This window comes from Oncorhynchus nerka, linkage group LG19 (assembly GCF_034236695.1).
Source record: "Oncorhynchus nerka isolate Pitt River linkage group LG19, Oner_Uvic_2.0, whole genome shotgun sequence".
Lineage (NCBI taxonomy): Eukaryota > Metazoa > Chordata > Actinopteri > Salmoniformes > Salmonidae > Oncorhynchus > Oncorhynchus nerka.
This window is the reverse complement of record NC_088414.1, coordinates 10,958,603-10,984,354: the sequence shown is the minus strand read 5'-3', so window position 1 is coordinate 10,984,354 and position 25,752 is coordinate 10,958,603. Positions and strand designations below refer to the sequence as shown.

At 44.3% G+C, this 25,752-nt stretch overlaps 1 protein-coding gene across 1 annotated transcript in view; it reads right to left on the bottom strand.

The window, feature by feature from the left end:
• Positions 1 to 495: 495 nt before the first annotated feature.
• fgfr1b (fibroblast growth factor receptor 1b) overlaps positions 496 to 25,752 on the bottom strand; it is a 34,098-nt gene continuing 8,841 nt past the window's right edge. Inside the window, exons 2-17 of the mRNA XM_029620173.2 lie at positions 9,818 to 10,047; positions 6,900 to 6,989; positions 6,578 to 6,750; positions 6,157 to 6,280; positions 5,856 to 6,046; positions 5,608 to 5,752; positions 5,265 to 5,455; positions 4,969 to 5,114; positions 4,338 to 4,459; positions 4,068 to 4,178; positions 2,847 to 3,037; positions 2,579 to 2,701; positions 2,420 to 2,490; positions 2,105 to 2,242; positions 1,865 to 1,970; positions 496 to 1,776 (exon numbers count right to left, since the gene is read on the bottom strand). Coding sequence (XP_029476033.1) covers positions 1,489 to 1,776; positions 1,865 to 1,970; positions 2,105 to 2,242; positions 2,420 to 2,490; positions 2,579 to 2,701; positions 2,847 to 3,037; positions 4,068 to 4,178; positions 4,338 to 4,459; positions 4,969 to 5,114; positions 5,265 to 5,455; positions 5,608 to 5,752; positions 5,856 to 6,046; positions 6,157 to 6,280; positions 6,578 to 6,750; positions 6,900 to 6,989; positions 9,818 to 9,926 — 2,319 coding nt within the window. The 5' untranslated portion in view covers positions 9,927 to 10,047 and the 3' untranslated portion in view covers positions 496 to 1,488. The remainder of the gene's footprint in view (positions 1,777 to 1,864; positions 1,971 to 2,104; positions 2,243 to 2,419; positions 2,491 to 2,578; positions 2,702 to 2,846; positions 3,038 to 4,067; positions 4,179 to 4,337; positions 4,460 to 4,968; positions 5,115 to 5,264; positions 5,456 to 5,607; positions 5,753 to 5,855; positions 6,047 to 6,156; positions 6,281 to 6,577; positions 6,751 to 6,899; positions 6,990 to 9,817; positions 10,048 to 25,752) is intronic.

The following is a 25,752-nucleotide window of genomic DNA, read 5'->3' as shown; positions in this document are numbered from 1 at the left end:
ACAGAAACAGCTGACATCTCAGCAGAGAGAGAGAGAGAACGCAGCCAGAAGTTTAACCGAATGTCTCCTCTCCGAATGTCTCCTCTCCGAATGTCTCCTCTCCAAGGAGCAGACATGTTATCCAGACCCTGGACCTCAGCCAAACAAGCTGCCAGCTATGTGTGTGCGTGCGTCTGGCAGGAAGCTGCTGTCTGTGCTGTAAGGTCCAGATCTCAGGGTGATTGATAGAGCGAAGTTACTGGCCAATACTCTCTTCCCACCATTAAATCACACACACACACTTACCATTTTCTGGAGAGAATGCTTCCTCTGCAGTCAGCAGCAGAACCTCTCCTCCCTCTCTCCCATCACACACTCTTTCACCAGTCCTTTATTCGACCCCTGAAGTCCTGGAGCACGACAACATTTGGCAGATCACTTCAGCATGCGCTCTCTCTCTCTCTCTCTCTCCTCTGATTTTCTCTCTCATTCAAAAAGACTTCCGTGAAGTTTTGTAACACTGTTGTCTTTTATTTACAGTCCTTCAAATAAAGGCATCCTCTGTAAAGGAAGGTAGACCTCCATTGGCAATAAGTGCATTTGCCACTGTTTTAAAACCATTTACATTACCATGAACATTATCCTCAGCAACGTCATCATGACCTTCAGCGTAACACTGGTGTCCATAGAGTCTAGACTAGAGGGTGATACGGTAACTGTAGCCCTGACTAACACTGCTGGTATGATATTAGCTTATTAAAACACATAGCATCTTACCTACTTCTTTCCTCTGAATCGAACACATAGCATCATATCCACGCCACTCTGTCATTGACAGGGATAAAAACAAGCAACCATCTAAAAAAAAAAGTAGCCCTGGAAATATATTTTCAGATGACACAATTCATAATATATTTATATAAAAAGAGCCCCCGTCCCCGTAGGAGGCCTTTTTGCCTTTTGGCAGGCAGTCATTGTAAATAAGAATTTGTTCTTAACTGACTTGCCTAGATAAATAAAGGTTAAATAAAAAATAAGTGAATTATTTGTTTTCCCTTGGTAAGATGTCCTTTTTAATAGCCTGTATGGGTTTATGGCATAATATGGCCATGAAAATAATGTTTAGCAGCCTCCTCCTCTTCCTGTGTGAGTATCCCCATATTAATAGGGAGGAGAACAGAAGAGCCCAGTCTTTGTGAAAAGTCTATTACATGGCTTATGACTCTGTTATGACCCTCTGTCTTTGCCATTGTCTTCATCTTTGTTAATGAGCCTCTCCCCAGAAATGCCAAGCAGGTCAAATGAACCCCGCTCCGGGGCAGACTGGAGAACAAGGGGTTAAAGCACTCAGGTAGTGTCCTCCCCTCTGGTAGGCCTCCCAGTCACCAAGGAGGGGCTGGGGGTAGAAGTCAGGGGGTGGGGGGTAGGAGGGGCTGGGGCAGAGCTCATGGTAGGGACTGACTAAAAGGGAGGTGGATAGGTTAAGGTGTGCGGCAAGGGTTTGGTAGATCAACGTTGGCTGTGTCCCCGGGTGGTGGTGTGCCGGGTTGGTATGGTGTAGGTCAGGGTGGACGTCCGGGAGGGAATATGGTGGTCGTAGGCCAGGGTAGAGGCCCGAGAAGGGGTCCTAGGGGGGGTGTGCTGGTTGTAGAGCAGGGTGGAGGTCCGGGACGGGCTCCGGGAAGAGTACTCTGCTCCGTGGGTCGGCTCCCTGGAGAAGACCGAGTCAGAGGAGCTGCTGGTGTCTGGACCCACTAGAGAATACTGGACCGCAGGGATGGACAGATCCAAATACTCCTAGAGAGAGAGCAGAGACAGAGAGGACATGTTCAGGGGAACAATTCAAATTATACGAAAATGACACTGTGTGTGTGTGTGTTTTTACCTGGTTGGCCATGAGTGAGAGCATGCGATCCAGATCCTCTACCAGTTGTTTGAAGGTTGGCCTGTGAGACTGAACAGCATGCCAGCAGTCTCTCATCATCATGTACCTGGGAACAAACACCACAGGGTCAGAACAGACAGTGCATTTGCATTGCTATACGTGCAAGGACATTTATTATACTTGTATCACTATACTTGCGAGGACATTGAACTGTCTGTGTGTGTTTCGGCGCGTACTCACAGCTCCTCTGTGCAGGCGGCTGGTCTGTCCATACGATGTCCCTCCTTCAACAGTTTGAACAGCTCCTCCACGGGGACACCAGGGTAGGGAGAGCCTCCTAGAGTGAAGATCTCCCAGAGCAACACACCAAACGACCACCTGCAACACACACACACAAACACACACAGAATTCAATACAGCGAACTATCACTTTATCAGGGACAGTTATTGCTGGGCTTGAAAAGAAACCTACAGGTACATAACATGATGGATCAGCGTAAAGCCACGGCGCAACACAACGTAACGTCTATGAAATGTTAGGAGGGCGAGACTTACACGTCACTCTGGTGTGTGTAGATGCGGTCGAACAGAGCCTCCGGTGCCATCCATTTCACTGGCAGACGACCCTGGGAGGAAAACGAGGGGTTAAACCACCTATATGTCCGTCTGTCTGTGTTTAAGTCACACCTGCTCCATTTTGACCAAGTCACTCACGTTGGTGGTCTTCTTGTAGTAGTCTATGTGATGGATGTCTCTGGCCAGCCCAAAGTCTGCGATTTTCATCACATTGTCCTCTGTCACCAACACATTCCTGGCTGCCAAGTCCCTGTGGATACACTACAAAACAAACAATTGATTGATTAATTGATTGACAGGCACAAATGTCCACACTTCAAGGAGAAAGAGAGAAGGAGAGTAACAGAAGAGAATAGATGCAGACGAAGAGAGAGTGAGAGACAATAACACTAGTCTCTTCTCTGACCTTCTGTGAGGCGAGGTAAGCCATGCCCCTTGCCACCTGATAGGCAGCAGACACCAGCTCCCTGACCTCCAGGGCGTCCAAGGGGGCCCGGGTAGGCCCAGACCAATACTCCAGACCCACAGGCCTCCGACACCGCAGGTACTCTCTCAGGTTGCCCTGAGATGCATACTCTACCACCACGTGGAGAGGGCCTGGAGAGAGAAGAGGGTTATAATTAGGCTCGGGCGGTATACCGTATGTAGCGTATACATAGGTATTCTGAAAAAGATAAATTAAGAATATTTGTAGCTACTTTTAAATACCTGCAGTCAACTCGCTCAATAATCTAGGAGATAAAGCAGATTGCATTCTTCATTTCACCTGTCGCATTGTTTTACATTATGAAGTTTACCGTAGTTCCCCAGAAATGTTCAGCCAGTCATGTGTTTGTTTGTAAATAGCACAACGGGAGAATACAGGAGCTGGTGAGTCCAGCTGTGTATTTGGTTTAACTGGCTGATTAGCTCAGTAAGTGGCTGAGTTAATAAAGAGACACGTTCTGTCATGTTTGAGAAGTCAAAGTGCTTTGGATGAGTTATCTGTAAAGCTGGCACTGCTGCCATCTTGATTTCTTTGCGTTTATTTTTTCTCCCCTCCATTCGCAGCAGAGCAGGCAGGCCCGTTACCATAGCAACTCCACACAGACACAGCGTGGACACATACTGCTCCAGAGCCAGTACGGTTCTTCCGTCAGACAAGCATGCGTCAAAACTTTGCTCATTTTCACAACGTCTCTAGTTCACATGCGTGTGGACTTTTACAAGCAAAACAGAAATTACATTCAGTAGCTACTACCTATACTTGTATAACTGTATAAACTGGATTGCATGTCTTTGCAATTAGTTTATTTTGTTTGAGCTCATTAGCATATTTAGCTAACAGCCTCTATTGAAATACGCTATTAGTTTGTGCCATTTTTGTTAGCATTCTGGTAATGGATGCAAAATGGCCTTTTTAGCACTAAGACGGTACTAAGACGGTAATACCATAAATCCAGAGATGAGAGAAGGACGGTATGACGATATTTAAATCTGGATACCGCCAAACTCTACTTGTAATGTAACATTTGGGTGTTCACCAAGGTTCAGTGCTTGGACCCCTGTTGTTATCTTTATCTCTTTGTACTTATGGTTTGCCATTCTGCTCATACGCATGCACGCACGCACACAGCGCCAGTCTTACCGTCCTGCGTGCAGGCTCCAAGCAGGTTGATGATATTCTTGTGTTTCCCGATCATCTTCATCATCTCCATCTCAGAGATCAGATCACTCAGGTCCTTCTCTGTGGCGTCCGCTACACAGGAAATAGGACGTGACATCACATCAATATCAACCAATACGCACACTGTTTTCAAGGTTAGAAATGATGATACCAAAATCTACGTTTATTCTAACTTGCCCCTCAAATTTTAGGAATATATTTCAAGAAGTAGTCAGCAGTAGTCTCACAAACATTTAAGCATCTTCACTGCGACCATGGTGAGACGGGAGGGTTTTTCTCTGTCCAGACCTGCAGCCTCTGCTAGCACCACCTGACCAAAACATCCTTCACCCAGTGGCTTCCCCAGAGACAGCCTACAACACAGACACGCACGGCATATTGTTATTTGTATTTTTTGCTCCTTTGCACCCAAGTATCTCTACTTGCACATTCATCTTCTGCACATCTATCATCCATCACTCCAGTGTTTAATTGCTAAATTTTAATTACTTCGCCACTACGGCCTATTTATTGCCTTACCTCCCTAATCTTACCTAATTTGCACACACTGTATATAGACTTTTTCTATTGTGTTATTGACTGTACGTTTGTTTATCCCATGTGTAACGCTGTGCTGTTGTTTGTGTCACACTGCTTTGCTCTATCTTGGCCAGGTTGCAGTTGTAAATGAGAACTTGTTCTCAACCGGGTTAAATAAAGGTGAAAAATAAATCAAATGAATGTCTTGTTCATGGAGGTTATGAATCCCCTTGGTTAAGTTATAAGCACCTTATGCAGATTATGTATGCCATATGCAGGGTTATGTATTCACCTAAACTATAGGTTGTGTATTCTCTATGCAGGGATATAAGCCTTCTAGTACCTGTCTCGTGACAGCTCCCAGAGCGGGTCCGCAGGCAGCTCATATTCTGACACGCCGGCCAGGTTGGGCGTGGCTCCGCTGGAGAGGCGGTAGGGTCTGACCAGACACACCCCAGACTGCAGAGAGGAAGAGGAGTCTACTGACACCTAGAGAAAGAGAGGGGGAGGCTGTGAGAGAGGATATGGTAAGCGGTCCGCCTGCTGAACTAAACCCAGGGATTAGTTCTCAGGCAAATTTTACTCATCATTACGATCGTGGTTTACGGGCATGTGTGTATATGTGTGTGTGCGCGCTACCTGTCTGCGTAGGGGAATGCTCTTCGCCAGTTTATGAACAGCCAGCTGGCTACTGAAGTCGCTCTTCTTCGGGGAGCAGCGTAATCGGCAGGCGGTCGCTATGGCGATTAGGAGCATGATGACGAAGAAGCCGACACAGTAGATGAAAATCTGCAGGTAGGCCTGAGACGGTACGGGGGAGGGAGGCACGTCTGCAGAGGAGGAAGTCAATGGTTTTTATTTGATTTATTTCATTATTATTGTCATTTGTGTTTGTTTCTTCTCTTCCATTTTGAGTGCACATTTGTAAAGCACATTGGTCTGCAAAGGTTAAGAATAATCGAGTACATTTATGTGTGTGTACCTTTGATCACGCTGAGCCAGGCAGAGTGGTGAGACATTCCTATAGAGTTTCCTGCCAGACAGGTGTACTCTCCCTCATCCTCCACAGACACGTTCCTCAGAGTAAACACCTCCATCTCCCTGTCTGTGGTGTTAAACCCTGCAGTCTGAGGGCGATAGAGAGATGTTTATGTGGGGTAGCCCTCGTGGGTACAGTGTGTGTTAACCTTCAGAATTTGTACGTAGATATGTGTGTGTGTGTGTGTGTACCTTCAGTACACGTACGTAGGGTAGTCCGTCTGTCCCCACTCTGCTGCCGTTAATGGTGATGCGTTTGAGCCACTGGATGTGGGGCTGAGGGTCGCTGAACACTCTACAGACAAACTCTACGTCACTACCCACCACTGCCGTACGATTAGCTGGCAGGCCTGCCTGGAGGATGGGCCTGTGAGGGGAACGTTCTAGAACACACAAACACACATGCAACGTGAGTGACGCAAACACACACATATACGTACACATCTCTCCATGTACGGATATCAGAAGTAAACACACACACACACATACTGACCCACTACGTCCAGCTGGTAGGTGTGTGTGAGGCTGCCATGCTTGTTCTCCACCAGACATGTGTAGTTGCCTTTATCAGACGGAACCACAGACTCCATTATTATAGTCCACATGTGGTCTCGGAGCTGAAAGAGGGAGGGGGTGAGAGAGAAAGTCAGGGAGTGAAAACATAAGAATAACCAAGAAAAATACACATTTTGTGTGGTGTTTGTGATTGAAATTTGGTAAAGTAGAAATAAGTGACATTTGGTATTCCCCAAGGTTCAGTGCTTGGACCTCTGCTGTTATTTTTATACATTCTACCCCTTGGCACTGTAATCTAATCTTTACTTTTAAGGTATGCTATTTACCTGCTGACTTTACTGATGACGCACTATACAGACAACACACTATGCAGCAGAGGGCTGTACAAACATACATACCTTGAAGCCTCCAATCCGCTGGTCTCTCCTGAACTCTTTTCCATTCCTGTACCACCGCAATGTTGGAGTGGGATTACCAGTCGCCTGGCAACGGAATTTAACAGTCTTACTGGCAGGAACGGCATGGAGCCTCTTTTCCATCTTGTCTGGAGTCACCCACTGAGGAGCCACCGCTAGAGAGAGAGAGGCATTTATATTTCTAACTTTGGATTCAATATAAAAAAAATTGGGCTCCTACTTTTTCATACTAATCAAGTTAGAGGGAGCGAAGGGTGAGTTAGAGGCAAGGTTTGGGGGAAAGAGGTGAGAGGAAGGGGCTTACGTTGGAGCTTCTGGTTGTTGTACAGTTTATTTTCCTCTGAGGAAGACTCTTCATCATCATCTTCATCCTCCGACGATGTAAGCATGTCAGCTATAGAGAGAGAGAGGAACACTCAGTATTGCTGTCGTTCTCAAACGAGTATGTAAACTAGAGTTAGAAACCAGTGAGTGTGTGTGTGTGGATGTGTTTACCTATTCCTGTGTGGACCAGAAGTCTCCACAAGAATAGTGAGAATATTTTTTTTTTGACCAACTGGAGACATTTTGTTGGTCACGACAAGATCAAATGCTATTTCTAGGAAGTTTAGGGTTAAGCTTAGAATTAGTGTTAGTATTACATTAAGGGATAGGAGCTAGGGTTAGTTTTAGGGTTAGGAGCTAGGGTAAGGTTTCAAATCAAAATCAAATTTTATTGGTCACATACACGTGTTTAGCAGATGTTATTGCAGGTGTAGTGAAATGCTTGTGTTTCTAGCTCCGGCAGTGCAGTAATATCTAACAAGTAATATCTAACAATTCCACAACATATACCCAATATACACAAATCTAAGTAAAGGAATGGAATTAAGAATATATAAATATGGATGAGCAATGTCAGAGAGACATGGACTAAGATACAACAGAATAGAACAGAATACAGTATATACAAGGCAGTTAACCTACTGTTCCTAGACCGTCATTTGAAAATAAGAATTTGTTCTTAACTGACTTGCCTAGTTAAATAAAGGTTCAATAAAATTTTAAAAATAAAAATAATACATATGAGATGAGTAATGCAAAATATGTTAACATTATTAAAGTGACTAGTGTTCCATTTATTAAAGTGGCTATGTATATATGTATCTATGTATATAGGCAGCGGGCTCGAATGTGCTAGTGATGGGAAAATAACATTACATAAATAATACATTTAGAGTCAAGGTTAGGGTAAGAGTACGGGTTAGGTTTAGTACAGGCTTGTGTTTCCCCACAAGGTTAGGGTAAGAGTACGGGTTAGGTTTAGTACAGGCTTGTGTTTCCCCACAAGGTTAGGGTAAGAGTACGGGTTAGGTTTAGTACAGGCTTGTGTTTCCCCACAAGGTTAGGGTAAGAGTACGGGTTAGGTTTAGGGAAAATAGGATTTTGAATGGGACTGAATTGTGTTTCCCCACAAGGTTAGCTGTACAAGACTCTGTCTGTGTGTGTGTGTGTGTGTGTGTGTGTGTGTGTGTGTGTGCAAACAGGAAGGGCTGAGACAAGGTTACTCTGTGGGGGTCTGCTGAGTGGGAATGGAAACGGCATAAAGATTAACCTTTCACCCCTTTTTAAGGTGCCTCGACTGTCGCCACAGCGCACGCACCACCGCTCCTTCAGAGTTCCCACGTAGCTCCCTAACCCCAAGCTCAGAGATAAACAAACACACTAATCGTCAGCACCTTCATCCTGACAAATGGCTGCAAACAAAAGGGCAAGGATGGGTGTGAGGGTGAGTTGAGGAAGGAGGGCTCCAGAGCTTTAATAATGGGTCCTATATGTTGAATAAGAAAAAGCCCTTTTCCTTCTACCATTAGACACAGTCTGATAGGTTCCAGTCCACAGCATTCACAGATCCAGCCACGTCAGATCAGTGATTACTATAAGCAGGGATATATTCTACCACACATCCCTTTCCATCTCCCAGCAGAATGTATATATTGATTACCATACAATATAGAACTACTACATTACTACGGGCATTTTCTGCCGCAGATCCCTTCCCTCCCCACATCTCAGCAGGACTGCGACCAGAGAAAGCACGACTCATCATCATATCTACTGTAATCTAGAGAGATTAGGTCCATAATCATCACCACCACAGAGTGACATAGACCATCCCAGAATCCCAGCTCCCAGCCTCACCACAGCAGGTCTGTAATCTACAGGGAGAGGTTTACAGAAACTGCATTATGGGAAGTCCTGAATACGGTCTGCTCATGGCAGGGGGAACATTCCTAATGAAAGGTTGTCAAAGATAGACAGAGAGAGAGAGAAGAGATACAAACAAACAAGGATAAAATAACTGAAAAGAAGAACGGAATCCACCAAACAAGAGCAGAGCAGGGGGAGGTGGTTGAAATCCAAAGACCAACAGCTTTATTTGAAAGAAGCAGCGAGACAGAGATAGAAAATTGGAAGCAGCCTTCGTGTATGGCAAAATTGTTTGCAGCAGAAGTGACATTTTTGGTGTTTTTTGACTGAGAGAAAAACAAGAATTGATGCGTTCCAAAACAACAGTATCAAACACACATTCGCAAGCACGCACACACACACACCATGGTGTTAGGGCTGGTTTAGGATGGCCGGTGGTTACACGACTCGCCAACAGAGGGAAAAAAACACCTCCTTTCAGACAGCATTCATCCTTTCCTACCAAACACAGCCTTTCTGTTCCACATCCAACCAACTGTGTGCATGTGCGTGCGTGGACAGGATATGTAAACCATAGCCAACGGTGGAGAAGCTAAACCGTGGTTGCGCCATGAAAGAATCCCTGTAAACATCCTCAGTTTTTTTTTTAACTAAATGGACAAACCTTGAAGACTTGAGGTCCTTTCTAGACCAATAAAGAGCCTCCACATCCCCAAATTGAAGAGTGTGTTCTGTCCTCTGTCTCAGAATAAAGACCCACTGCTAACTGAGCAGTTCCAGACAGCGGAACAGAGTCAGTGGGATTGAACCATCATGGAAGCAGCCTGAAACCCAGAACCCTCAGCCTGGCATGAAAGGGATCAAATAAGAAAGAGGGAGAGAAAGCTCACGTTAAAACGCACACAAGCGAGCAAAACGGAAGCGCACGCACGCACACACAGAAGGCTAATGAGACGCAGCCCTGCCGAGAGAGAGAGCAAGAAAGAAAGGAGGAGAGAATTTAAGATCTTTTATGTGGTCCATGTCTCTTACCTGTGTCACTGTCAGTGTCACTGAGGGAAGCAGCTGGTCTGGACTGGGTTAGGGGGGACTGGACCAGTAGAGACCAGAGTAGCAGCAGAGACCAGCGAGACAACAACATAATGGCACTGGTATAGCTTAACTGGTACAGTACTGGAATGGCAAGGGCTACTGGTACAGGGCTGGCTGTAGAGGGCGCTCCAATGGATCAACCCACAACCATCAACTCTTCAGGTGGGGAACTGTAAGAGGGGAAAAAAGAGAGGGTCAAGAGGAACAATAGTGGTTATGTAAAAGAAAAAATATTTAAAAAATTATGAAAAGAAAAGGTGAGAAAAGGTCGTGTCACCACTACCCTGTCAGCCCATGCTGTCGGGAGCAGATTGGTGGAGACACATGCTCTAGTGTCTCTTTTCACAGGTCTGAGATGGGAACTCAGCTTCCCACACTCCTCAGCCCTCACACTTTAGCACCTGTCCCCGAGGGGAGGTGAGAGAGGCGCACCTACCACACACACACACAGACACACACACACACCTTTGACGCCTGTCCCCTGTCAGATCACCGGTCACACCTTAAATGCCCATCGAACGTCACAGAACAAAAACGGTGTTATATCACAGTTACGCCATACATCCTCTTCGCAGGGTCTTGCCCCGCACCCGAATGGACAAGTGTAGTGTCTCTCGTCAGAGATCACATTTATTCTGGGAGAATGCAAAATATGACCTTTTTTATTCAAGAGAGAATAAATATATTGTTTCGGGTGATAATAAAGCATGTTTTTTCCTAAAGCAAGTTGCTTTTTCCTCAACTTGTTTCTCTAACTTTATAGCAAGACAAGCTTGACATGAAATGTTTTGAAGAAATTCTTCAAAAACAAATTCTTTCTGGTCTCTCATCCCAAATAGATCCAAACCAATTCGCCTACCGTGCCTCCAGGGATGTTGATGATGAGTTACTGGTCATGCTGAACAATATCTACGAACATTTAGAAAAGGCAAATAGCCACAGTGAAAATTGTATTCGCTGACTTCAGTAGCGCATTTAACACCATCCAACCCCACCTACTGGTGGATAAGCTGGTGAATTTGGGTGTCAACTCTCTACTGATCAAACGGATTAATAGTTTCCTTGTGAACCGTACCCAACAAGTGAAGTTCAACTCCACCATCTCTACATCTAGAACGGTGAATACGGGAGCCCCTCAAGGTTGCGTACTTTCACAGATGAATACGGGAGCCCCTCAAGGTTGCGTACTTTCACAGGTGAATACGGGAGCCCCTCAAGGTTGCGTACTTTCACAGGTGAATACGGGAGCCCCTCAAAGTTGCGTACTTTCACCGATGAATACGGGAGCCCCTCAAGGTTGCGTACTTTCACAGGTGAATACGGGAGCCCCTCAAGGTTGCGTACTTTCACAGATGAATACGGGAGCCCCTCAAGGTTGCGTACTTTCACAGGTGAATACGGGAGCCCCTCAAGGTTGCGTACTTTCACAGATACTGTGAAAACTGTACACAAGCGATTGTCAAGCCTCTGACTCAGCCCACAAATTCATTAAATATGCAGATGACACGCTGCTGTGGGTTTCCTCCACCCAGACCAAGCCTCTCTTCAAGGTCGAGACGGAGAAACAGGCAAATTCGTCCGGTGGTGCGCACGTAACTTTGAATTGAGAATGAACAAAACTCCACCACCTCCTACGAAGATGAATGGGGAATCAGTGGATAGAGTGACCACATCACTCAATGGGGAATCGAAATAGACAATCAAATGAAATTGAACGACAGTGCTTTTGCAAAGATAAAGAAGGGAATGTTTGTTTTTTACGCAAACTGAACCATTTTAAATGTTGACCGCCATATCTTACAAATGTTCTATAAATCTGTTTCCCCTTTGGTCTGATATGCATGTTTGGAAACATGCCAGTGCAAGACCAAGTCAAGCTTCAGCGCTTGATTAAGACAGTGGGAAGGATAATTGGTAGGCTGTTTGATAGATAGTCTGTTGGGTATACCGCATACTTTCACTATAAATGTGTAGCTATGGCACTTTTAATGAATTATATTGTGTAGTTTCTGTGTTTTCATGTTTTATGTACCATCTTTTTTAAGCACATGAAAAAATGAATTTCCCTCTGGTTGTAACGTCTGCTTCCAACTCACACTCTCAAACACATAGATCCCCTGAACGCAGCCCACTTTCCAGCTCACACTCTCAAACTCATATATCCCCTGAACGCAGCTCACTCTCCAGATCCCAATCTCCTGAATTCTAATCACCTGTTCACACACCTGTATGTCATTACCACACACTATTTAGTTCAGTTCTTTGCACCCCATCACTGTGAGGTATTGTTTGTTTTGTGACACTTTTTTCGTTCTGGTTTTCCTGTGTTTTATCCTGTGTATGCTAGTGAGGCAGGCAAAAACTAATGATGCCTATTGCCTATTCCCTGCCTGTACTTTTTCGGATTTCCTGTTATCAACCTATTGCCTGATCTCCCGGATGACGTTACTAGCCTTTTCCCTGCCTGTACTGTTGCCATTTTGGACCCCTTGCCTGCCCCTGGACCCAGCTACCTGCCTCCTCCTGTGGTCCTGTACAATAAACAGCTGTTGTGCCCTGCGCTTGAAACCAGCTCTCTGTCTCCCCTCGTGTTCATTACACTGGTGGGATACTAAATGTTAATCTGAATCATCAAAAACTAAATGTAATTATCAGCACAATAAACTTAAACGGGAGGGAACAGTCATATAATATAATAGGCTCAACAGCCAATGTGTATGATTTAACATTACTATTTAAATAGTACTTACTTATAAGAATGGGTAACTACTTACAAGTTGCTAACTATCCCATAAAGCCATCAATATTTTCATCTTCTGTGGTTCGGTAACTTCCTGTTCTTTGACGGACTCTGGCTGGACTGAGGAAGAGGGCGAATTTGAAACATTTCAAAGTATGTGGCGTCCATCTCGTAACGGAGCCTTTAACCGCAGGGGGGCATTGCGTTTCCACTCTGTTGTGGACATCCACATTGAAATGCATGACAGCCGGAGCAACGTAACGTAGTGCTCATGGGTAATGTGAGTCGGTTTTGGGGGGGCCAGCAGACACTTTTCCTTGCATTCCACCCAGTGTATATCCACTAGGTGGTGCCAGAGTAGCTTACCAAGCAAGAGGGGCCGAGGCACTCTTTTTGACTCTCGCCAGCGACGGAATTTGAACTTCAGGATCCAGTGTTGTAGGCCTGTTACAAATACTAGCTATCTACCTAGCATGGTGTTCCATGCTTTCAACTCTGCTTCTGTGGGTAATTAAGTAAACATGTCTGCCTCCAAATTGGAAGAGCTGAAAGTGCTCTTACAACTCGTGAGAAACAAAAACAAAACGGTGGCAAACGGTCCACAGAACGGTCCACAGAACACTACTAGGTGGGGAAGGAGAATTACACCTCTTGTCCGACCGAATGCGAAGCATTGACGAGGAAAGACCATTTCAATACTTTCGGATGCGGGCTGGCAGACTTCACAACCATGGTAGATGTGGCCACATTCGGTCGGGAGGGAGATGCGGGAATTTCCCTCACGACGCAAGTTTGGCTCTCAACTCATTGCAGGCCAGCTGCTGCTGCCAAGGCCAGAGTTGCTTGCCTGGGGACCCAAACACAGAGCCCATATGTCTTCGTGGGAGACGAGGCGCTTCCTCTGAAAGTCAACATGTGACCATGTCCAGGTAAGATACTGTAAATGGATGCGACTTATGATATTATAATGTGAAAATTACACCAAAGTAAATAGAAGTTGTAATGATATGCTTTGGCATCCCAGTAGGAGGATGGGGACCTATGTCCAACGTATAGACTACACAGCTGTTACAGTACATTTTTGATAGCCTTCATGTTGGGGCTCACGAGTGGCGCTGCGGTCTAAGGCACTGCATCTCAGTGCTAGATGCATCACTACAGACCCTGTTTCGATTCCAGGCTGTATGTATCACAACCGGCTGTGATTGGGAGCCAATAGGGTGGCGCACAATTGGCCCAGCGTCGTCTGGGTTAGGATTTGGCCGGGGTAGGCCGTCATTGTGAATAAGAATTTGTTCTTAACTGACTTGCCTAGTTAAATAAAATAAAAATGTTCCAGTTCAACACTAATGCCATGCTTCTTTTATTCAAAGGTTCTTCTGGCGGTTCTTCTGACGGTGCCAAGAAAACATACAACTACCGTCACTCAAGACCTTCACCACCTGGAGGCGGCCCGTCAGGATGTCCAGGACCCAGTTGCACATGGTGGAGTAAAGACCCAGGGTCTCAAGCTTAATGATGAGTTTGGAGGGTACTATGGTGTTGAATGCTGAGCTGTAGTCAATGAACAGCATTCTTACACAGGTATTCCTCTTGTCCCGATGGGATAGGGCAGTGTGGGTCTGGGGTGACAGGTAGGGTGGAGGTGATATGATCCTTGACTAGTCTCTCAAAGCTCTTCATAATGACAGAAGTGAATGCTATGGAGCGATAGTCATTTAGTTCAGTTACCTTAGCTTTCTTGGGAACAGGAACAATGGTGGACATCTTAAAACAAGTGGGGACAGCAGACCGGGATAGGGATTGATTGAATATGTCCGTAAACACACCAGCCAGCTGGTCTGCGCAAGCTCTGAGGACGCGGCTAGGGCTGCCATCTGGGCCGGCAGCCTTGCGAGGGTTAACACGTTTAAATATTTTACTCACATCGGCCATGGAGAAGGAGAGCCCACAGTCTTTGGTAGTGGGCCGCATCGGTGGCACTATATTGTCCTCAAAGCTCACAAAGAAGTTGTTTAATTTGTCTGGAAGCAAGACGTCAATGTCCGCGACGAGGCTGGTTTTCTTTTTGTAATTTGTGATTGTCTGTAGACCCTGCCACATACGTCTCGTTTTTGAACCGTTGAATTGCGACTCCACTTAGTCTCTATACTAGAGGTCTTCATAACAACTAGACGTTTTCATAACAATCGGAAATCTGTATTTTTGGGCGCTGATGTGCCGATTTATTTTTTTATACCTTTATTTAACTAGGCAAGTCAGTTAAGAACACATTCTTATTTTCAATGACGGCCTAGGAATGGTGGGTTAACTACCTCGTTCAGGGGCAGAACGACAGATGTTCACCTTGTCAGCTCGGGGGTCCAATCTTACAGTTAACAGTCCAACGCAATAACGACCTGCCTCTCTCTCGTTGCACTCAACAAGGAGACTGCCTGTTACGCGAATGCAGTAAGCCAAGGTAAGTTGCTAGCTAGCATTAAACTTAACTTATAAAAAACAATCAATCATAATCACTAGTTAACTATACATGGTTGATGATATTACTAGATATTATCTAGCGTGTCCTGCGTTGCAAATAATCTGACTGAGCATACAAGCATACTAAGTATCTGACTGAGCGGTGGTAGACAGAAGCAGGCGCGTAAACATTCATTCAAACAGCACTTTTGTGTGTTTTTGCCAGCAGCTCTTCGTTGTGCGTCAAGCATTGCGCTGTTTATGACTTCAAGCCTATCAACTCCCGAGATGAGGCTGGTGTAACCGAAGTGAAATGGCTAACTAGTTAGCGCGCGCTAATAGAGTTTCAAACGTCACTCGCTCTGAGCCTTCTAGTTGTTGTTCCCCTTGCTCTGCATGGGTAAAGCTGCTTCGATGGTGGCTGTTGTCATTGTGTTGCTGGTTCGAGCCCAGGGAGGAGCGAGGAGAGGGACGGAAGCTATACTGTTACACTGGCAATACTAAAGTGCCTATAAGAACATCCAATAGTCAAAGGTTAATGAAATACAAATGGTATAGAGGGAAATAGTCCTATAATTCCTATACTAACTATAACCTAAAACTTCTTACCTGGGAATATTGAAGACTCATGTTAAAAGGAACCAACAGCTTTCATATGTTCTCATGTTCTGAGCAAGGAACTGAAACGTTAGTTTTCTTACATAGCACATATTGCACTTTTACTTTCTTCTCCAACACTTTGTTTTTGCATTATTTAAACCAAATTGAACATGTTTCATTATTTACTTGAGGCTAAATTTATTTTATTGATGTATTATATTAAGTTAAAATAAGTGTTTGTTCAGTATTGTTGTAATTGTCATTATTACAAATAAAAATATAAAAAAATCGGCCAATTAATCGGCATCGGCTTTTTTGGTCCTCCTATAATCGGTATTGGTAACGGCGTTGAAAAATCTGAATTGGTCGACCTCTACTCTATACTGAAATTTTGCTTGTTTAATTGTTTTATGGAGGGAATAGCTACACTGTTTGTATACTGCCATATTTCCATTCGCCTTGCCATAATTAAATGTGGTGGTACATGCTTTCAGTTTTGTGCGAATGCTGCCATCAATCCACGGTTTCTGGTTAGGGAAGGTTTTAATAGTCACAGTGGGTACAACATCTCCTATAAACGTCCGTATAAACTCGCTCACCGAGTCAGCGTATATGTCATTGTTATTATCTGAGGTTACCCAGAACATATCTTGAAGTGTGGAATCCGATTGGTCAGACCAGCATTGGATAGACCTAAGCACAGGCGCTTCCTGTTTTAGTTTCTGCCTATAGGAGGGGAGCAACAAGATGGGAATCATGGTCAGATTTGCCAAAAGGAAAGCGGGGGAGGGCCTTGTATGCATCGGGGAAGTTAGAGTAGCAATGGTCGAGCATGTTACTCGCTTGTGTACAGCAATCGATATGCTGATGGAATTTACAGCGAGGGAAAAAAGTATTTGATGCCCTGCTGATTTTGTACGTTTCCCCACTGACAAAGAAATTATCAGTCTATAATTTTAATGGTAGGTGTATTTGAACAGTGAGAGACAGAATAACAACGACAAAAAATCAAGAAAAACGTGTGTCAAAAATGTAATAAATTGATTTGCATTTTAATGAGGGAAATAAGTATTTGACCCCCTCTCAATCAGAAAGATTTCTGTCTCCCAGGTGTCTTTTATACAGGTAATGAGCTGAGATTAGGAGCACACTCTTAAAGGGAGTGCTGCTAATCTCAGTTTGTTACCTGTATAAAAGACACCTTTCCACAGAAGCAATCAATCAATCAGATTCCAAACTCTCCACCATGGCCAAGACCAAAAAGCTCTCCAAGGATGTCAGGGACAAGATTGTAGACCTACGCAAGGCTGGAATGGGCTACCAGAGCATCGCCAAGCAGCTTGATGAGAAGGTGACAACAGTCAGAAATTCAAAAGAACTGTCAATCTCCCTCGGCCTGGGGCTCCATGAAAGATCTCACCTCGTGGAGTTGCAATGAACATGAGAACGGTGAGGAATCAGCCCAGAACTACACTGGAGGATCTTGCCAATGATCTCAAGGCAGCTGGGACCATAGTCACCAAGAAAACAATTGGTAACACACTACGCCGTGAAGGATTGAAATCCTGCAGCGCCCGCAAGGTCCCCCTGCTCAAGAAAGCACATATACATGCCCGTCTGAAGTTTGCCAATGAACATCTGAATGACTCAGAGGACAATTGGGTGAAAGTGTTGTAGTCAGATGAGACCAAAATGGAGCTCTTTGGCATCAACTCAACTCGCCGTGTTTGGAGGAGGAGGAATGCTGCCTATGACCCCATGATCACCATCCCCACAGTCAAACATGGAGGTGGAAACATTATGCTTCGGGGGTGTTTTCCTGCTAAGGGGACAGGACAATTTCACTGCATCAAAGGGACGATGGACGGGGCCATGTACCGTCACATCTTGGGTGAGAACCTCCTTCCCTCAGCCAGGACATTGAAAATGGGTCTTGGATGGTTATTCCAGCATGACAATGACCCAAAACACACGGCCAAGGCAACAAAGGAGTGGCTAAAGAAGAAGAAGCATATTAAGGTCCTGGAGTGGCCTAGCCAGTCTCCAGACCTTAATCCCATAGAAAATCTGTGGAGGGAGCTGAAGGTTCGAGTTGCCAAACGTCAGCCTCGAAACCTTAATGACTTGGAGAAGATCTGCAAAAAGGAGTGGGACAAAATCCCTCCTGAGATGTGTGCAAACCTGGTGGCCAACTACAAGAAACGTCTGACCTCTGTGATTGCCAACAAGGGTTTTGCCACCAAGTACTAAGTCATGTTTTGCAGAGGAGTCAAATACTTATTTCCCTCATTAAAATGCCAATCAATTTATAACATTTTTGACATGCGTTTTTCTGGATTTTTTTGTTGTTATTCTGTCTCTCACTGTTCAAATAAACCTACCATTAAAATTATAGACGGATCATTTCTTTGTCAGTGGGCAAACGTACAAAATCAGCAGGGGATCAAATACTGTTTTCCCTCACTGTAGGTAGTATCACGCCTGCTCCCACTCTCCCTCTCTGGTACTCGAGGATGCCAGACTGCCTTCACCATTGTTATGCGCATCTGAGCTTCATCACTGGTCACCATCACATGCAGCAGCGCATCATTGGACTCACCTGAACCCCATCTTTATTTGATTGCCTCCCCTTTATCTGTGTGTTCCCCGTGTCTGCATTATTGTTGTTATGTTTCCCCTGTCCAGACGCCGTCCCTGTTTGTTTCATGTTATTTATTAAATGTTCAGTCCCTGTACTTGCTTCTTGTCTCCCAGCCTCTGTCCTCACAGGTAGCCTTGTTCTCAAATTAGCTTTCTTAAAATCCTTAGGATATATGGTTTCTCCAGTTTGCATCAAATCCAGTGAAGTTCCTTGATGGTCGTCTTGGTATCCGCTTGCGGGGGGATATACACGGCTGTGACGATAACCGAGGAGTGTTTTCTTGGGAAATATTACGGCCGGCATTTGATTGTGAGGAATTCTCGGTCAGGTGAACAAAAGGACTTGAATTCCTGTACGGTGTTACAATTACACCATGAGTCATTAATCATGAAACATACACCCCCGCCCTTCTTCTTCCTGGAGAGATGGTATATTCCTGTCGGTGCAACGCCATCCTTGCTGTGATACGGAGGATCCTGAGAGGAGCCTTTGAGGTTGCCCCAGAGAAAGCTGAGACCATTGTGACGGCCTGTGTGACCCTACACAACTACCTACACACCACAAACATTGACAACACTGATTAATCAACACAGTACATCCACCCTGTTTGATGACTACTCCACAACCACCGCAGACCTGCGTCCAGGAGAGTGGAGACGGGTGGTACCGGAGGACACCGGCTTCTTGGACGCAAGAAAAATGTTGGTGGACAGGGCAACTAGAGTTGCTATAGACTTGCAACCTCAAGGACTACTTCCTCACACCAACTGGTCTGGTGTCTTTCCAGGATGCTGCTATCATTCATGGCACCCTATGGTAAATGTTGGGAGTGTTGTTTGGAAAACATATGCATATATGTTATTTTCCTCTGGGTGATGACTTTGTCATAGTAGGATTCCCACTCAAAAGAACTTGTGAGCGTCACACTTTTTGTAAATATCTTGGTTTTCACTGGTTTTGCTATTCACAATGAAGACTACATTTTGTTTTTTTCACTTTAGCAGACACTTATCCAGAGCGACTTACAGTAATGAGTATAAATTTTCATACTGGTCCCCATGGGAATCAAACCCCCAAACCTTGCGTTGCAAACGCCATAGTATACCGACTGAGCCACACGGGACCTCGTGTTTAGTGAAAAAAAAAATAATACTATTTAGTGTTATCAATGGCTCTAGTCTGAAAAATGAGCCTACAGTTATAGTATTCGTACACTAATTACGAGAGAAACTTTGTTTCCTATCAATTTATCTTTCACAATAAAGACATCCATAAAAGACAGACACTTCATTCTCACGTTGTTTTTGTCGTATATTTTTCCTAAGGCTAGTACAGACGACATGGCTTTGCATGATTCTGTAACATGTACTGTCTGACATTAAGGACAGGCCCCCCTCAAGACATTAATCTCATCTACATGGCCATGTATAACCTTCTGTTACGTAAACCTTTAAATGGGACTTTCCTGCTAGAGAATGTCTGTCCAGATGTAAACAATAGCCTAATCTACATGGCCATGAAAACGTTCTGTTACGTGTCGTGGCCTTTCAACCATTTCAACGAGGATGTTCCTGCTATGGGTGAGAGTGGCTGTCTAGCTGTAGACAGTAAGAACACACCCCCGTCTGTCGTCCCATCTACGGTGCCTTCAGAAACTATTTAAACCACTTGACTTTTTCCACATTTTGTTGTGTTACAGCCTGATATATATATATATATATATATATAAATAAATAAAAGTGTCACTTGCCTACACACAATACCCCTATAATGTCGAAGTGGAATTACGTTTTTTTTTAGAAATTTTGACAAACTAATTAAAAATCCAAATCTGAAATGTCTTGAGTAAATATTCAACCCCCTTGTTATGGCAAGCCTAAATAATTTAGTTCAGGAGTAACACTGTGCTTAACAAGTCTCATAATAAGTTGCATGGACTGCAATAATAGTGTTCAACATGATTTCTGAATGACTACCTCGTCTCTGTACCCCACACATACATTCATCTGTAAGGTCCATCAGTCGAGCAGTGAATGTCAAACACAGATTCTACCACAAAGACCGGGGAGTTTTTCCAATGCATAGCAAAGAAGGGAACCTATTGGTAGATGGGTAAAAGAAGCAGACACTGAATATCCATGAGCATGGTGAAGTTATTAATTACACTTTGGATGGTGTATCAGTACACCCAGTCACTACAAAGATACAGGCCTCCTTCCTAACTCAGTTGCTGGAGAGGAAGGAAACCAATGGTGACTTTAAAGTAGTTAGAGTTTAATGGTTGTTGTAGGGGAAAACTGAGGAAGAATCAACAACATTGTAGGTACTCCACAATACAAACCTAATTGACGGAGGGAAAAGAAGGAAGCCTGTACGGAATACAAATATTCCAAAACATGCATCCTGTTTGCAACAAGGCTCTAAATTAATACTGGGGGAAAAAATGGCAAAGCAATTTACTTTATGTCCTGAATACAAAGTGTTATGTTTGGGGCAAATCCAACACAACACATTACTGAGTACCACTATCCATATTTTCAAGCCTAGTTGTGGTTGCATCATGTTATGGGTATGCTTGTAATTGTTAACAACTGGGGAGTTTTTCAGGTGTGCAAAGCTCTTAGAGACTTACCCATAGAGACTCACAGCTGTAATCACTGCCAAAGAGGATTCTGACTTATATTGACTCAGGGGTGTGAATACTTACGGAAATGAGATACTGAAAATTTAATTTTCAATAAATACGGAAACATTTATAAAAACGCGTTGTCACTTTGTCATTATGGGTTACAGTAACAAAATGTAACAAGGGGAAAATAGCGCAATGTAAAAAACAAGGTGCAAATAAGACGACCATCGTGACAAACAAAAGGTGCAGTGGGAATATTGTGCATAAGACATGGGGGAATAAGACAAGATCCACAAAGGCAAACCACCAGTAAATTAACCTACACCTTAACACGTGAATGATAAAACACGCACCATACCCCCAATAAATGACCTACCAACATACCTTGTGAATTAGAAGGGGAAAAAAACTATACAGAAAAAACATGTCAAACGCCAACATCTTTACAAATGTCTTGAGCACAAAACTTGTTTTAGGTCACAAACACGCACAAACACAACCGTGCATATTGTATCTGGTATATTGGTGTCTGTCGGACAATGTTTTACATAAACAGGAAGCCAACCCAGTTGTTGGACAATCGGCGCAGTCCCATTCCTGGTCTCTTCCTCCTTTATCAGACTGTGAACATACCGGGTCCCGAATCTGTCTCCATGTCGATGCTCCCGAGTGGCGCAGCATTTTAAGGCACTGTATCTCAGTGCAAGAGGTGTCACTAAAGTCCCTAGTTTTAATCCAGGCTGTATCACATCTGGCTGTGATTGGTAGGGCGTTCGCACAATTAGCCCAGCGTCGTCCGGGTTTGGTCGGGGTAGGCCGTCATTGTAAATAAGAATGTGTTCTTAACCGACTTGCCTGGTTAATTAAAGGAACATTTTTAAATGATGTGCTATCTCACCCCAGCTGTTGACTTTGCGTTATGGTCCGTATACAACCGCACCAAGTCATTTTACAGAGGTGCTCGTAGCGTCTCACCTCCTCGGACAGACGATCCTCAAAATTGGACAGAGATTTAATTTTGCATAAGGAATGTCGAAATCAAAGCAAACATGCAAGTAGAATAGCAATAGCAGTAGCAGCATGTCCATTGCTTCCATGTTTATAAATAGCAGAAAGCATGTGAAGTCGACACAGGGGCGGGACTTCCACTGCAAAGCTTTCTCAATACTGCCCATCAATTGTATACGTTGTGTTGCCAATTTCATGTGGCGCACTTGTTCGTAGTAGGTTTGTGCGCACAACAAGGAGCTACCCATTTTGTGACGTAAAACGACACTGCAACACTCTGCCGGCTCCGACTGCGTAGTGTCCTGGCTTTAACCCCTTTGTCGCTGTACATGTGCTAGTCGGAACATGGAAACTCTTAAATGTCCGACTAGCTAACTGGTTAAAGTTATACAAATCAGCGAGTCAGAAATGTCAGTTTCCTAGTTCCGACTAGCACGTGAACGCAGCATAACCCCATATCCAAAACACCTCCTGGCCAGGGAACAGAACACCATTTGCTTCCAGCCTGCCGGTCAGTGTCACAGTGTTAAAGTCTCATTGGGAAGATGGATCTTGTGTTTAGGTGTGATGAGACCGTTCCAACCCACAAACACACACCGTGAGAGACTAACAAAAAGGAGAGCTGTAGAAAATACTCTGTAACACATAACCTCCGTGCTTTATGGCAGAACAACCTGACGATACACTAGACCTGGACATTACTGTAGATGGCAGTGAGGAAAGGTGCGTGTGTGGACATTACTGAGGGTCCGACTCCATAATGAGATCTGTCCTTCGGAGCTGGCAGCCAGTGTGTGTGTGAGAGTGAGAGAGAGAGAATGGTGACCCAGAGAGGGAGGTATGTAACGGTGAAGAGTAGAGCGGGAGGTTTATGAAGACATCATTAATGCCCTTCATTAATCCCGCCCATAACTCAACCCCACACAAACATTAAAGACTCTCTTAAACGAATGAGTCTGTTTGCAGATTTATGAGTTTTATGGTGTAGCGTCTCCATCATACTGCTGGCTAGCTGACAGGAGAGCCCAGCACAGAGACACCCAAGCTGAAACAGAGGGAGGGAGTAAGAGAGAGAGATATATAGAACATTCTGAGTATGCAGGCTTTTGCTCCAGCACTACCCCAGAGCATGGTAGGAGTAAAAACATGCAAATCCCCGCCATAGCGCTTCAGCAGGAGGGTTGATTAGCCCTGCCATAGAAGCTAAAAGCTAGTTAACAGCTAACACACCCAGCTCTGTAAACCTCACTGTGGTAGTTATCACACCACCACCACCACAAAATCACCAGAGACACAATTAGAACAAAAATAAGAGTGGTTTCTCCCCGCTCTAGCCATGCTGTGTGGCTTCTTTAAATTCGAAAGGAACATTTTAGCAATTTAACAGACACTCTTATACGAAGGGACTTGCTTTCAACTAGAGTAGGGAAGACAACGGCCATAAATTATGAAAAAATAACTTTAAGAGCAGTGATAATTATTCTGCAGATGCTGTTGAACTAAACGCCATTGGCTCAGCATGTTGGTACTGTGTATAGCTTAGCGATGGACTGTTACAATGACTCCAGAGGTTTGATATGATTCTAAATTGATGGTCTGAGAGTAGCTACACACACACCCAGGGTGGTGTATAGTCGCTAGGCCAGGAATAGAGCAATCACACTAGAACTCTATCGAGGAGAGGGCCTCTACCTATTGGAAACTTCTCCCCACTCCCATCTATCTCCCATGCCTTCCCCACACACACACACACACACACATTCGCTCTAATATCTTCCTTCCCGCTTCCTCCCCCATACACCCCCCTCTTTCCCTCATCTGTTCTTCATCTCCTCCTCACCCCTAACCCACCCCCCACTCTCTTTCCCCTCTCATCCCTTTAGTTAGATACAGTCTAGTTCTCGTAAGAATATATTTTTATTCTCCCTCTCTTTCTAGCAGATGTGACCTCTCCAGATTTCCCATTCCGGAAGCCCTCACCTACACACCACATTTTGCCTCAGATCCGGCCTGTTCCACCCGTCAACGTAACGCTGTCATAGTAACTATGTCATAGTAACACACCATTTCTCGGTAGAGGCCCACGCCACCAGCAGACTGGAAAACAGATGACGGTGTGTATGTGTAAAGGGGAGCCATGACTAAGGATATACTACCATTATCAAATCTGTTTTATTTCCCCAAAATTCTGTTTTCTCCGTTTAGTTTTTCCAGGTTTTGTTTCTATGTTTTTTTCTTCCGGTTTTCGCTCTCAAAATTACACTTTTTTTTATTATTATTAAAAGAAAAAACTCAATTTTATGTTTTAAGTCCACAACAATGCTTAAACCACATCAAGAGACCACTTTATGTAGATGTTTAGTGTGTAGTTACTCTTTAGTTCCAGTGTACCTAGCAAGAGGCAGGTGTTTTTCTGGCGCACGTGTGGTGGTAGCATAGCAGTGGGAAGTAGGCAGTATAAAGCTCTCTCATCCATTTATATGCAGATGATACGGTCTTATACTCAGCTGGACGCCTCCCCGGATTTTGTGTTAAATGCTCTACAACAAAGTTTTCTTAGTGTCCAGCAATCTTTCTCTACCCCTAACCTTGTTCTGAACACCTCCAAAACAAAGGCCATGTGGTTCAGTAAGAAGAATGCCCCTCTTCCCACAGTTGTTATTACTACCTCTGAGGGTTTAGAGCTTGAGGTAGTCGCCTCGTACAAGTACTTGGGAGTATGGCTAGATGGCGCACTGTCCTTCTCTCAGCACATATCAAAGCTGCAGGCTAAAGTTAAATCTAGGCTTGGTTTCCTCTATCATAATCGCTCCTCTTTCACCCCAGCCGCCAAACTAACCCTGATTCAGATGACCATCCTAACCATGTTAGATTACGGAGACAAAATGTATAGATCTGGAGGTAACGGTGCTCTCGAGCGGCTAGATGTTCTTTACCATTCGGCCATCAGATTTCCCACCAATGCTCCTTATAGGACACATCACTGCACTCTATATTCCTCTGTAAACTGGTCATCTCTGTATACCCGTCGCAAGACCCACTGGTTGATGCTTATTTATAAAACCCTCTTAGGCCTCACTCCCCCCTATCTGAGATATCCACTGCAGCCCTCATCCTCTACATTCAACACCCATTCTGCCAGTCACATTCTGTTAACTTCTTATGGCTTGGGGGCAGTACTTCGACGTCTGGATGAGAAGCATGCCCAAAGTAAACTGCCTGTTACTCAGGCCCAGAAGCTAGGATATGCATATAATTGGTAGATTTTGATAGAAAACAAAACTGTTAAAATAATGTCTGTGTGTATAACAGAACTGACATGACAGGCGAAAACCTGAGGAAAATCCATCCAGGAAGTGGGATTTTTTTGATAGGGGTATTTTCAATTGAATGCCTGTAGAGTACCTAATGGTTAGGACCCAGAATGCAGTTCCTATGGCTTCCACTAGATGTCAACAGTCTTTAGACATTGTTTCAGGCTTGTTTTCTGAAAAATGAAGAAGAATGAGACCGTTCTCTCAGTGGACTGTAGAATCATGGAGTGCTGGTTTACGTGTGTGAACAAGTGCGCGCCCTTTGTTGTTTTTTCTTTCTATTGAATACGCTATTGTCTGGTTGAAATATTATCGGTTATTTAGACAATTGACAACCCAAGGATTAATTATAAACATTGGTTGACCGGTACTATTAGGATGTATTCCTCTGCATGTTTTGACACTCTTTGATTCAGTGGATTACTGAACAAAACGCACCAACAAAACTGAGTTTTTGGGATATAAAGAGGGACTTTATCGAGC